Source organism: Martes martes (genome assembly GCF_963455335.1).
Source record: "Martes martes genome assembly, chromosome: 15".
NCBI lineage: Eukaryota > Metazoa > Chordata > Mammalia > Carnivora > Mustelidae > Martes > Martes martes.
The window spans coordinates 7,282,221-7,297,355 of NC_137903.1; the positions used below are offsets into that span (position 1 = coordinate 7,282,221).

The 15,135-nt window shown below is 42.4% G+C and overlaps 1 protein-coding gene across 1 annotated transcript in view; it reads left to right on the plus strand.

The window, feature by feature from the left end:
• The first annotated feature begins 10,212 nt into the window (after positions 1 to 10,212).
• NUF2 (NUF2 component of NDC80 kinetochore complex) overlaps positions 10,213 to 15,135 on the plus strand; it is a 30,335-nt gene continuing 25,412 nt past the window's right edge. The window contains exons 1-2 of the mRNA XM_080824790.1: positions 10,213 to 10,353; positions 14,286 to 14,420. Coding sequence (XP_080680916.1) covers positions 14,298 to 14,420 — 123 coding nt within the window. The 5' untranslated portion in view covers positions 10,213 to 10,353; positions 14,286 to 14,297. The remainder of the gene's footprint in view (positions 10,354 to 14,285; positions 14,421 to 15,135) is intronic.

Below are 15,135 nucleotides of genomic sequence, written 5' to 3' on the forward strand. Positions count from 1 at the left end.
GAGGCGAGGCTAAAGCAGAGGGGAGGGCTACTGGGATTCTGTGGCCGGGCTGCCCAATGAGTGGTCTTCCCACCCTCACCTCTCCAGCCCCTGCTACCTCTCTCCCTCATCCGCTTTCTGAGAGATGTCATCATCTAGGAAAAAACCTTTATTTTCCCTGAAATTGTTTCCCCCAACTCAAATGTAGAATTCTACATTGGCAAAGTGGTAAATAGTTGGGAAGTTAATAAATAAAATCTTCGCAGTATTATTTATGAAATAAAAATGAGAATCTTTGTCTTTTTTTTTTTTTTTAAACCTATCTAGAAAAGGCCTCCATTTCACTAAGAAGGAAACCGAAATAACAGGCAAAATCTATGGTTTCTCTCCTCCTCTCCATACCCTCTTCACCCCCTGGTTCCTGGCACAGAGCTTTTAAAACCTTGTAACATCCTAAGCAGTACAACCACTAAGAGCATCTTTTTTACTTGTTTTTGACCCTAGTTCCTGACATGGGGTTCCTAAATTCCTTGGAATTTCTTGGGTGACAGGAGTATCTTTTATTTTAGTGAGGTGACTCTGGATGGGCTCCAGATGGCTTCAGAATGGAGCTGGTCATCAGAAAGACCAAGTCATGATTAGACGCTTAGAACTTTTCAGCCTTTCCCCCATTCTTAGGGCAGGGAGAGGAGATGGAGATCGAGTTAATGATCAATCATGCCTATGTGATGAAGCCTCCATAAATATTCCAATACAATGGGATTCAGAGAGTTTCTGCTTGGTGAAGGTATTCACTTACCAAGAGGTGGCATCCCAACCTCATGGGGCCAGAAGCTCCTGCACTTGGGACCATCCTAGACCTCATTCTGTGTGTCTCTTCATCTGATCGTTCATCTGTATCTCTTATCAGATCCTCTATTGCGCAGTAAATGGGTAAATGCATTCCCCTTAGCTCTTTGAGCCATTTTAGCAAATTATTGAACCTGTTGAAGGGGTCATGGAAACCGCAATTTATAGCTATTGGACAGAAGCACAGGTGTCAAACCTTGGACCCGTGATTGGTATCTGAAGTAGGGCAGCCTTGTGGGCTGGGTTCTTGTGGGATTTGATGCTAATCCCCGGTAGCTAGTGTCAGAACTGAACTGAACTGTCGGTCACCCAGTGGGCATTGGAGAATTGGTCAGTGTGGGGGAAAAACCCACACATTTGGTGACTGGAATTGCGATAGAATGTTGAGAGGAGAAGCAGAGTCTTTCCTTTTCACCGGCCTGGGAAAGAATAGAAAGTTAAAACATTATTTTGCACTGGTAATATGTCCTAATTTTTGGTCCTGAAAATATAGCGTCAGACACATACAAGTTTTCAATGAATTCCCACTGACACACAGTATATTTATAGTCTATACAAAATCTTTGTAATGCTTGTCAAGTCTGGTTTATCCTGGGGTTGGAAGCTTAGTTCTAGCCAGGTGGTTTGCTGCTCTTCTTTCTGTCTCCACGCTTAAAATGAAAACATAAGAGGTTAAATAGAGTGTCTGCATTCTCCCACATGACTACACATTTGCCGTGGTTAGGGGAGAAATAAAGTGACTTCAAGATAAATAATTCCTTGTCAGTCAAGGTAAAAAATCCCTTAGCCGAAGACAGTTGGCTTGTTCCCGAGAAATAAGGTCAAAACTGTGTAAACACTATGATTAGGAATTTCTCATGGAAAGCAAATAGTGGTTTTCTTAAGGAAATCAATTCTTGGAGTAGGATAATTTATTAAATGTGTTTTGTTTTAGTTAATATTAACCCCCGGAGAAAAACCCTGAGAAGAGAGCATGTCAATGAGCAGAACCAGAAGCAAGTAGCAATCAACAAATGGCAATTCTGTGAGGCTTCCTTTAAGACAAAGGAAGAACCCGGGAGAGCCTAGGACTTCATCTGAAAATGATCTGCCCTCTCTGGAGTGATGGTATTCCCAGAGAAATAGGGAGACTTGGAGGCTGCCAAATTGTGGAAAAAGAGGGTTACGTATGAGAGAATATCTACCTAGGACATCTCTGAAGACCTAGAATCTTCTTGTGAGGCTCCCAACCCACCCCAAAGCCTTCAGAGGGTCATGATCCCTGGAACAACACAAAGAAGCAAAGTAGTTAGGTGAAAGGATCCATCAACTTAAACCCGAGAAAGGAGCCACTCAATGCCCCATAGGCCCCTCTTGTTGGTTTTGTGTGTGTGTATTGCAGGGAAGTGGGAGAGGGTAGAAGGTATCTAGGGATATAGGCCTTGCTACAAGGACCTAGGGATACAGGCTGCAGAACGGAAAGAGAAGGGGTCTGCTGCACAGGCTGCAGAAATCAGCCCTGACCCTACCGCTCTGCTGCGGGGGTTCATTAGGTGGTGGAGCAGCGAAGGACAGGTCTTCTACCATGAGAGTACTTGGGTTCAACTTTCGGCTCCCTGATTTCCTAGCTATATGACTACGAGTAAGTTGTTAGTTTCTTTGGTGATTTACACTTTTGGTTTTTCATCTGAAAATGGGCATAGAAACTACTTCATGCAGCTGTTAGCATTAATGAGGTAATGCATGCAGAGGAACTGGTACCTGGGACATCTTTTGTAAACGCAACTTCTTACTATTAAAACACCACAAACAAAAGATATTATAAATGAGATATATCATAATGGGCTATCCTAGTAGCAATATTCGGTATTAATTTTGACTCTATATGGCCAAACTCTTGTTTACCAGGTTGAGTCTGCTTAATAAGTAGTGGATGAAAATTGACTGGTGAAATTTTTCCAAATACCAAGGATGAAATTAGATACTATTACTTCGTACTTACACCAAAATTTTTTGATAAAACACGCAGAGTATCTTTCTTGAGAGAAAGCAGAATTAGGGTCTATGAAAAGATGTTGGGAACTCAGAAGTGATTTCCCTCTCAGGCTTCACTAAACAGAGTCTATATTAGACTTACTCTAGATAACAGAATTCACTAGCATTAAGGGACTCATAGGAATGACAACGTGACACTAGAACTATGACAAAAGCTATTCATCCACAGAGTTTTCTGATTTGTGCTACTCTGTCATTACTGATTTCATTGTAACTTTCTCTTCCAAAATTTGTTATGAATGATTAATTTTAACATTATTATTCTTTAATTTTTTTCAATGTTTTATTTAAATTTCAGTTATTTAACACATCGTGTGATATTAGTTTCAGGGGTAGAATTCAGTGATTCATCCCTTGCATACAACACCCAGGGCTCATCACAACAGGTGCCCTTCTTAATACCCATCACCCATCTAGCCTATCCCCTACCCACATCCCTCCCTCATTATGTTCTCTATCATTGAGAGTCTCTTTTCTGGTTTGCCTCTCCTCCCCCCCTTCATCTATTTTGTTTTGTAAATTGATTAACATTAATATTCTTTCTTGTGACTCTCACAAGATCCCTTGAAATAACTGGAAACACTACAAGATATTTTAATGACAACACTGGAAATACCCAGGGCATGAAAATTATATTTGAAAAAAAAGTCATATTGGACAAATATTTTTATCAATGTCCAATTAGTTTGGGCTATTAATCCCTAAGGGGCCCAATATTAACTGTGTTAAAACAAGATGTTGGTGTGAAAGGTGGTGAGGAGGATCCTAGAGGGGTTTGAGTATAACACACCATGTGTTTTCTTCCTTGGATCTGGTTTAGAGCTCATCAAAAATGAGCAGAGGACATGTATTTTATGGTTTCAAACTAAAAATTCCATTTGAATCCACAACAAAAATTATGTTTAAACCACTGCAAATGTAGAGTTCAGTTCCCAAATCCACTAACAAAGATGAACACAACTGAGGGATGAAGTACATCAATGGGTCTGGAATGATTAAAAGATAATCAAAGCAGACAGCTACTTTGACTTCAATGCTGTTTTTCTTAAGCCTGAACTCTGCACATGTATTTTAAAGTCAATAAATTTAGAATCTAATTTTTCCTCCTAGAACATTATGTTTGATGTTTATCATTCTACTTCCATTGACTTTCAAGGGGCATAAGGTTACCGTTAATACAACCACGCCACCCAGTGAACATGCCATGCATACAGAAATGCTACTCGAATTTGCTATTTTCTTTAAATATTCACACATTTTCAGTAGTTCTATAGCCCCAAACTTTTATATAAAATTATTCACAAAATAGTAATTCAAAAATCTATAAAAGCATTGTATATTTTTAGTTATTCATTTTAATTAACTATGGTTAAAATGTGCAAAGTATATTCTAACACTTGTGCAAAGGTTTTTGCATATCAGATATAACCTGTAATGTTGCTGAGAAATAGATGTTAGATAACACATTGTTTTCTCTCTTATATCTTTCTCTCTCTTTATGCCTTAGGCAGGCATAAAACTATGACACTCCTTTGCACTAGGTGTTATCTACATCTCTGGATACGTAGCTTCAAATATTTTGTCTGATGCCCTTCATAATTTTACTTCAGTGGGCTACTCATGATTAGTCATCATTTTTAAGAAATGAATAAATATTGTTAATATTAAGTGATTTAAATAATGGCATCAATGATGCAACAACAAATCTGTGAATCAGTCCATGTGATGCTGTCATGATTTCAGACAGCATTACCATCCTGTCTTACACTGACCAGACCATAGTCAGAGTGTGGTTTTCAGTCTAATGTTCAGAAAAGTTGAGTAGAACACTTTTTTAGCCATCCTTTTATTTTTCTTAAGAAATATAAGCACATTGTGGGGGGGGGGCATAAGTATATACAATCAGAATCTCCTTTTACTCTGACCCAGCCTCCCCTTTTCCCTCCTTAGAGGCTACTATTACTGATTTCTCCTGTTAGATGAACCATTTTTAAAAAGTAGCTCCTTTCAACAACAAACATTAACTGGGTGCTCTGTTTGTGCCAGACGTGGTGTTAGGTGCTTGGGAATCTAGTCATTAAGAACAGCCCTGAACAGTCGTTGAGACAGACATGAAACAGATTATTTTATTATAATAGAAACTTTTATTTATTTATTTATCTATCTATCTATTTAATTATTTATTTTTATGTATACAAAGAATCCACTGATCTCTTCCAAATGCCATGGATCTGGACATTTTCATGTGTATCTCCCACAGGCGTCTTGAGTTTGACATGCCTAAAACTCAACCACTGCTCACCACCAAATGAGTTTCCCTCTATAAATCAGAATGACACCCCATTTGTCTGGGTGCCTGAGTCAGAAAACTCTCATGGAACGACATTTATCAAGCATGTACATTTAAGGACCTGTACTAGGCTATGAATATATGATAGCTGGACTCAACCCCAGGTCCCTGGGATCATGACCTGAGCCAAAGGCAGATGCTTAACAACTGAGCCACCCAGGTGTCCCCACCACTTCTACTTCTTAAATCCTTAAATTCCTTTGGGATCTGTTTCCTTCACACTGGCAACACCCTTGTACAGGCTGCTGTCTTCTTTTCTCTGGATTACTATAATGATGTCCCAACTGGTTTCTCTCCCTCTTGAACTTGTTTCCTTGCCACTCTTGAATTCCATTTTTCTCACACTAGCCAGAATCATCACCTAAAATATAAACTTAGTCATGTCAAAATCCTTCCAGCTTTCTATTGTCTTTAGTAAGAACTACTTAACATGACTAAAATATTCATGATCTGGTCCCTGTTTACCTCCTCAGCTCTTTGTCTAGAATCTGTGTTCCTAGACTGTGCTCTCCTCTCCTGAACGGCCCTTCAAATGACTTATTACCTCTATCTGCAGCACCTGTCTCTCCTCCCTTCCCTCCCACCCCCACCCCCCTCCAATCTGTTTAACCTGGCCAATTCCCAGATATTCTCAAGCATGGAGCCAATCAGGCTGAACTGCATTCTTTTAAAACGTATTTTTATGACCTACCTCCGTTCCCTATGAGAATATGTCAGGTCAACTCTTGGACTGGTTTCTATCAATCTGTTCACTATTATGTTTCTAGTATGTAGCTCAGCATCTGGCACAAAATTAGGGGCTTAATAAAGTTTTTTGAATGAAAAGATTATTGCCAATAAAAGCCAGGAGGAAAGTCAACTAATTCAGACTGTAGATTAGGTAAAAACTTCTTGAAAGGCCCTCCAAAAAATAAGTAAGGATAACTAAAAGTCAGGTAAAGAAAATCAGGATAGCCCAGACAGTCAACAAAAATAAGGTCTCAAAGTATAAAACAGCCTCATGACCCGGAAGCGGGTGTGATGGGAGGTCAGGTTGGAAACATAAACAGTGACAAGATCATGAAGTTCTTAGCATGCTAGGCTATGAAGTTAAGACTTTACCTTTGAGGTGATAAGAAAGATGGATGGAAGAAATATAAGCAGACAAGTGAAACGTTTAGATTTACATTTGGGACTGATCATTATGGCTCCTACTTACAAGATGAATTTGGGGGTGTGGGCAGAGGTGGTAAAGCTAGAAACAGCACTAAGGTAATGGAAATAAAACGGATAAATTAAAGTTGGAGTGGTTCATGCACCCTCCCAAGCGGATCTCTCTAGAAGGCAAGGAAATTATTGGAGTCACCAAGAGGACATGACCACTGGTTGACCTGTGAGCTGGACACTGGCAACCGGAGGCTCCTCACTCCATCCCCCGTTCTTGGAATGTGTGTCCAGCTTGTCTTCTCTGCACCCAGAGGCTGCTCCAAGGACACAGCCTTGAGATAGTGATGTGCTGTTGAGACCCATCTGGATTGTATTCGTGACTGAAAGGATATAAACTTTCAAGATGTGGCAGGCGAGTCAAGAGGTCTTCTCCTCTTGCAGTCACCCAAGACAAGTCTTGTATATAAGTTCCTTTGCTTATCCAACCTGCTACCTACCAATCCAGCATGGCCTACCTCTTCCTTTTTCCTCTCCCTGCCGTCCAACTATGGGCCTGGTTTCAGAATACACCTAGGAAGGTCCCAAGGAACTTGTGAAGCAATAGAAGTAAGAGCCTGAATCTCAAAGGAGAAGTCCGGAACAACAGTAGTTTTAGGCTTTAGGCTTCATGAACAAACAGACTGAAACAGTGAGTGGATGATACTCCCAAGGAGAAAACACAGACAAAATAATAGTAACAATGATGATGATGATAATGATGATGATGATGATGTTGTTGGAACTTACACTATTTAAAGAGAGGAGAGAAAGAGCCAGCTAAGAAGTATGAAGTAGCTAGAAGAAAAAGGAGCAAAGCAAAGGGAGTTAGGTTTCAAGGAGGGACTGATCAGTGGTAGTAATACAGCTGAGAGGTCTAGAAAGAGAAACACTGACTGGCAGCCCAGGCAAACGAGTAGGAGGAAGGTATGTGAGGCAGGGAGGGACACAGGGACGCAGGACCTTAAGGTGTGTGTTGCATAATGGCTTGAATTTTCTCTGTTAACTTGAACCAAGGCTACTACTGGAAATGTGTGTGGCCCATAGGGGACCTCTGTTCCAATGCATGGGTGCCTGATGACAAGTAGGAAGTAGAATCCATCTTCGTATTTTTGCCTATTTCTACCACCTTAGATTAAGTGAACCAAGTTTTCAGCCTTACTGATCTGCTAAAAACAAAGCAGAAACAACAATTTGGAACCCCTCACTTTAAAAAGAGATCTGTTTATTTTAACCTAAAGTAGAAGCTACCACTGAGCACCACCTGCATTAAAGTCCCAGCTGCATTCTGTCATTGTCTCACTAAGCATCCCCAGCATGTCACTCAAAGGTCTGCTCAGTCCTTACAGGTCTGTCATCCAGCCTGGAAAGTGCAATCTAGAAAGGGAACATGGAATTAAAATGAGATCAGAAACAGGTATAAAAACCGTAGATGCTTGTGAATGTGTTAATGTGCTTAAAAACACCTTTTGGACTACACTGGACACCTTCTTATAAAGATGGGAGTTGAGGCTGGAAAGGGGTAGTTTGTAAGAAGGCACTGAAAGCTCTGAGGAAACTAATGGACTGTCAAGAAGCAGGAGGTGAGCCGAAGCTGGAGACCACAAATGTGTCATATGCCCCTGTGTACTGTTTCCTTCAGGGAGCCGAGCTTGGGACTTGTGGGATGCATTCAGGGCCACAGTTTTGACAGGCACCTGGGTCAGAGGCCTTAGACACAGGGAGTTTGGATGCTGATAAACCCTGCAGTCTAGGCTGGGAAGGGAGGCAATGACCTGAGCACTGACAGGGAAAACGAAATAGAAGAGCAGATACAGATCATGTGAGGGTGTCCAGGTGCAGAAAACCGAGACGCCAGTCATAAAGAATACTAGGTTCTAGTATTCTGCTGTAGGTAGTGTCTTTATGGAGGATGATTAAAACTCTAGAACGTCTAAGTTGAGGTTTCTGCCATTCCACCCTCCACCTCACACTACCCTGTGACAGGCAACTGTATTTTTAAAAAAGTCATATTTATCCTTAGGTAATTTCAACAAATACCCATTAGCCCTTTCATACTTTTAATTCTAATATAACTATCAAATTGCCACACCTATGGTAAAATTACCCCCCAATCAAACCATTATATTGTAAAGTTGTCTTGTTTTTCTTCCCATTGGGTCCATTCTATTCTTGGGCCACATACAGGTCACCCTTGTCTTGTCTGGTTTCTCAACAGTTCAGATATTTGTTGAGTGCTTACCATGGGCACAGGGACCAAATACAAATAATCATCAAAATTCTTATGGAGTGCTCACAATTCTGCTGCGCACTTAACATGAACAAATTCATTTAAGCTTCATGACAACTTACAGATCAAATAGGAGTATTATCTCCATTTCGCAGAGGTGGAAAGAAGCTTTGTTAGGTGAAACCTCTTGCCTGAGTCCACATAAGCAGTAAGTAGTGTGACCAGAAATTTAAACCCAGCTACTGATTCCAGAGCTGTGGCCTCCACCCTTAGGTGTCTCCCCTTTCCCTGCCTCTAAGGAGATGTGCTCCAGTGGAGGATAAGTAAGCACAAGTAACAAATTTGATTCGGCAACTGCCAATAAAAGGTCCTCCCCCCCCCACCTCCTTTCCTCAGTGACTGAGATCTTTAAAATTCGATTGTCCTAACCTACTTTTGAGTTTTACTACATTCTGACTTTGAGATTTACCTAAGTACATGGACTTAAGGTAAAAGAAGCCCTAAACTATTTAATATGAAACGTATTTTTGTTAGAAATGGGTATACACTTCTCTATCAATACTCACAAAAAAGCACCGGAATTTGTCTACTTCCAACACAATTTTTCTAGCATGACTTTTCACTTTATTCAGTCCAGACGCCCCATCCAACACAGGACCCTCAGCAGCTCCTGCAGTCGGACGCCAAGTCCCATCCTGGCCTCTAATGCCCAAACCCAAGGAAAACCTCACGACTGCTCCGCCGACACTCGTTCGCTCACGCCTCGCGCGGCAGAATGCTGACTTGGGGTCATGTATGAAGCACCTTTCACTCGGGGACGTGCACGTTTGGGGAACAGTCGGTGTCGGGAAGCACCTGCCTGGCCGGCTGCTGTGGAGAGACGCCCGGAGGGAGGGAGAAGCTAAAACTCAGGAGGCCTGGCTTCTACTCTCTAAACAGTGCCGCCTCCTACGAGCCGGGAACAAACCACTTCCAAGGCCCCGACTGCCGGAAGAACCTTAGCTTCCTTTCGCCTCTCCAAGCCGTGCTTCCCAACGCAGAGTAAGGGGACTGGGGTCTGGATACTGGTTGTGCTGCTTGTGAACCACCGTGCGCGGCCTCTCTGGTTTAGATCCCTCGTCTGAGGACTGGATCTACTCGCCCCCTTCGTGCTTCCCCTTTTAGTGACGCCAAACACAGAAGCCGAGCGCTCACGCTCGAGGTCAGAATATCGGCATCAGGATCATCACTCCGGGACTCTAGGGCTTACTCTGCCCCAGGGAGAGCCCCACATCCTCCCTCCCTTCTCACTGGAGATTAGCTCAAGTCTCTACAAACTGTCCCTGTACTCCTGCTCCCAACCTCGGGCCCCAGACGGGTCCGTGATGCGGAAGCACCGCGCAGCGACCGTACCCTCTGAATTCTCAGCCCTTCCTGCAAACCGCGGCGCTCCCACTTCCGGTGGAATCCAGGTCCGACTAGACGCCGACGCCGCGAAAAACGGTTCCAGCCCCAGCCCGGCGCCCTCTCTCGCGGCGCAAGCCCCACCCGCCTCGAGTCTATTGAGCCTTACCGGCACCCGGCGCGGCGGCCACGGAGGAAGTGGGCTGGGCGGAGGGGGCGGGACTTCCAGGAGGCGGCGGCAAGTTTGAAAAGAGACAACCGTCGATGGTTGATGTCTGTTGACTTCTGACTGGGCCTGCAGCAGCGCCGGAACGCTTCGCTCTCCTGCGGGCGGCTGGCTGGAGCGGTAAGTGAACGCGAACAGACGCGGGAGGACGGGAGCCTGAGTGCGCCGTCCCTCCGGAGGCGCGGGCAGGAGCCCACACCCGGGCCTGGCGGTGTCTTGGTTGCGCGCAGCGCTGGGGGGAGTCTGGAGGAGCCAGCCCCGGGAGACGGGGGTTCTTCTAATTTGATGTTGGTCCCAGAAACAACCTGAGCTTAGTTCCTGCGAAACGATGAGTGTGTGTTGCCACATAGAGCGTGTGAGGAGAAACTCGAGCTGAAGCTGGCCAGTCGAAGCTTGTATTCATATTTTTTGAGCCCATTGATTTAGAAGGCGGTAGGATTGAGACGCTCGTCAGCTCTGCCCAGATCTCCGTTGCGCACACATCGCTTGGCCAGAGCGAAGGTGTCATACTTAATCTAAGATTCAAAGGAAAAGGGCGGTGTGTGTATGGCACTATGCGTGCATAGCACGTTCATTTTCCCCGAACGAGTTCAGGAAACTTTTTACTTAATTTATTGAGGTCGTTTTTGCTTAGTCTTTGCCTCCCGGAATTTTGATTTCATGAACTAACTTGTTTTAGCAAAACGAAGAGTGTACGATTGAACAGGTTTCTGTCAGCATCCACTCTGTTCAGCTTCTAGGTGTTGCCAGTATAAAGAAACCAGAGAGATAATGAGCAGTTGATACCACCTACTTGCTAGGCGGTCTGAGGGTCACTCTCCGTATATTATTAGGTTGTTTATATGCTTTATCCCACTAGAGACCTCATACTGTTCAGTTGGAAGGCCTTTGCCCCACCTCCCAAAAATGCATTGGAACGAGATTGTACTATCAAAGAAAGATAGAAATTGGATATGGGAGAGGATTCCAAAAAGGAACATTGGGAGTTTGGGCAACATCTTGGAGGAGACTAACTTGAAACAGAAAATTCATTGATTTGTTAAATATTGGAGTGTTTTAGAAACCAACAGAAAAATTTGAATTTGATGTGGTGGGTAGGGTAACTGAAGTATTTTTGTAAAGATGTTACATGATGCATTTGGTGTTTATAAGGATTAATCTGTTGGCTGCAAGACACATTAGAGAAGGATGTGCAGTAATGATTATGAAGGTATTTTACACCTACTCTTTCTCTCTTGTGATAATATTTTTTAAGATTTATTTATTTATTTGAGAGAGAGAGAGCACGGATGGGAGGGGCAGAGCAGAGGGAGAGGGAAATCCCAAGCAGACTTCATGCTGAGCGCAGAGCCTGGCCTGGGGCTCCATCTCGTGACCTGAGATCATCACCAGAGCCAAAACCAGGAGTCTGTTGCTTGACTGCCCCTCTATTGTGATAATCTTTGATCCGGATGTAACTTGTTTTAGAAAAGTGACTTTTTCTACAATATTTTGGCCAAGTATTTCTGTCAGTGGTTTTTAAATCTATGACTTAGATGAAATTGAGGGATGTGTATTTATGCTGAAAAGGACATTTAATATGTGAGGTGTCAGGATCTGGAGTCAGAAAGATGCTGACTATGGAATGAAAGTGTGAAATTATAAAATTCAGTAATGGGAGTGCAGATTCTTGCTTACGGTTCAAATAATTATGTAAGAAAAACATGGAGAAGTCCTGGCTTGCTATCAATGGGTCACATTGAAGGAGTTCCAGGAGTTTTCACTGATTGTGTGTGTGTATGAAAGAGAGAGAAACAGTGACGGAGACAGAGAGTACATGCTACAGTCATAGACTAGATTAGCAGTGGCCGATGTCTACTATATTAATACTCTGCCCTAGGCAACCTGTATCTGAAGTATTGCGTTCAGTTTGAGCATTACATTTTTTTTTTAAGATTTTATTTATTTATTTGACAGACAGAGATCACAAGTAGGCAGAGAAGCAGGTAGAGAGGGAGGAGGAAGCAGGCTCCCCGCTGAGCAGAGAGCCCGATGCGGGGCTCGATCCCAGGACCCTGGGATCATGACCTGAGCCGAAGGCAGAAGCTTTAACCCACTGAGCCACCCAGGCGCCCCTGAGCATTACATTTTAAGAAGACATAGACAAAATTGTTTTAGAGGAAAGTGAGTAGAGTGGTAGTTTTTAAAATAATATCATTTAAGCAGTGGTTCTACTTAAATTATACTTAACCTTTGAGAAGAGATGGCTAAGCAGAGATGTGATATCTTTCTTCACATTTTTTTAAAAGATTTTATTTATTTATCAGACAGAGATCACAAGTAGGCAGAGAGGCAGACAGAGAGAGAGAGGAGGAAGCAGGTTCCCCACTGAGCAGAGAGCCCGACGCGGGGCTCGGTCCCAGGACCCTGAGATCATGACCTGAGCCGAAGGCAGAGGCTTAATCCGCTGCGCCCCTTTCTTCACATTTTTAAAAGTGGTGTCATGTAAACAGAAGTTAATACCTTGTTTGTAGCTGCCTTGACGGGAAATAGGACCAGTGGGTAAAGATTACAGCAAACAGATGTCTACACAGTGTGAGGAAGAGTTACCTAATCATGAGAACCACACTGAAGTGGAAAAAAGTTGCCTTGGGAGTTAGTGAATTTTGTGATGTTTGCACGTGTTCACGGAGAAGTGCAAAGTTGTTTGACAGTCATCTTTCGGAACGGCTTTCCACATTTATCAGAGGTTAGGCAAATTGTCAAAACTTCTTTTAGCTGTAATAGTCTATGAAACATTAGGCACCTAAAGAAACGGATTTCCAGAATTTGGGGTCATTTCAGTTTGTTTGCAAAATTGAATGTATTCACGTTGGGTCTTTTGAATTACGCTGCTTCCTCACTGAGTAGGGGATCTGTACGTGATAAACCCAGTATTGTTCACTCAGAGGCAGAGGCGGTGTTGCTGTGGCCGGTGCTCCTCCTGCTCTTGCCACCACTAGCTGCTCTGCTGGGCACAGCTAGAAATAAGAAAGTGAAAAGGTGTCAGCTTCTGGGCGCTCAAGGTGTAGTGTCACAGTTCTAGAAACATCACAATACACTGTGGCAGGCAGTCTAACAGTTAAATGCAAGGCTCTAGGACATGATTTCTTAACCTCAGCATTATTGACATTTGGACTGAATAATTCTTTGCTGTGGTGGAGGTGGGGGGGGCTCTTCTGTGCGTCGTACGTTGTTCAGCAGCATGCTGGGACACTTACACTAGATTCTAGTAGCACCCCATTCCAGTCCTGACCCCCCAAGATGTCTCCACACATACCCTGGTGTCCCCCCACCTGGGAGGGGAGGTGCAAAATTGTGAGAACAACTGCTGTAGGGGGACACAGGTGGGAGTAGCTCACATCTGAGGACATTAGGGAAAGTGGTGGTGGTGGTGGTTGTTAAGTTACCTCTCTGGTGATTGAAATTCCCTCCAATTACAACATTCTATTTTTATTGTGTTTTTTCACCTCTCTCTTCCCATATGCATCTTAAATCTTATTATCCATCTCACTATGTATACATCAAATAGGATGTTAGATCAGAGTACAGTTTTATTACCCTTATGTTGATACTCTTCATATATAACACTTCTGCTAATAGCATTGCCTATATATCTTGCCTTGAGGATTAATTCTCAGGACCGATCTTGTTAAACCCTAAGTCCCCCAAATTTAACAAAGAAAAAAAACCAGGAATTTTCACGTATATTCAAGCAAAGTCCTCTTTCCCATATGAAAGAGAATAGCATTAGGAAATTAGAGAATGACTGAGCCATTTCAGAATAAAAGATATTTCAGGACAGATACACACATACACACACACAGACACACACACACACTCTTATAATTTAGGATATGCATATGTATGTGATTTGTGTTATCTTATGAGGGTGTTTGATGATAGTTAACACAACTATGAATGGTTCGACATTGGCTTGTTAGTTTTGCTTCTGTTTATCAGCTTCCAGGTAAAGAGAACAGCTAGTTGCGCCATGTTTCTGATCTTTGCTTTTTCTTCCTTCCAACCCACAGGAGATTCCCAAGATGGAAACTTTGTCTTTCCCCAGATATAATGTAGCTGAGATTGTGATTCATATTCGCAACAAAATCTTAACAGGAGCTGATGGTAAAAACCTCTCCAAGAATGATCTTTATCCAAATCCAAAGGTATGATGTGGTTGTGTTTGCATGTGGATGATGGTATTTAAAAAGAAATGAAACTACTTGGCCTATAGTATTTGCAGAAGGGCATGTACCCTACTACTTGATGTGGGCCAGTCATTTTAATCCAGAAGCAGTCTCTCACCAAATGTAATTTTAAAATAATGTTAAGTTTATGTGTGAGGTGACGTCTACATTTCCATTAGGAATTCGATTCCTTAATATGGTTGTTTTCTTAAAAAAAAAAAAGAACACTTCTTAATCATAGATGTATTAAAGTATATTAAATTTTTTATTACTATTGGAGTGGTGGTCTGAGTGTATCATTTATTGGTAGGGCTTGAAGGAACCTATTCCAAGTGGTTTCCAACCATAAAAAGTGCTTCGAAACAATTCTCTTTGGAAGCTTACAGATTAATTTTCTTGCATTATGCCCCAAGGGGGGGATTGACTTGTTTTGACAAGTCGTTCTTATTTCTTTAGTTATTAAATGCAAAAATGAACTATTTATATGTCACAGAAAATCCCAAAGTCTCCTTTCATTTTCCTGTGCTCATCTTGAAATGATAACATAATAAAACCCGATTTAATGGTGTAGAACTCAAACTTTTTGATCTCAGTCCCTTTTTAATTCTTTAAAATGGAAGGAATAATCTCAGAATAAATGAACTTGCATATGGATCAGAACAAGTTCTACAGGCCAGTATTGGCAGCTCCTGAA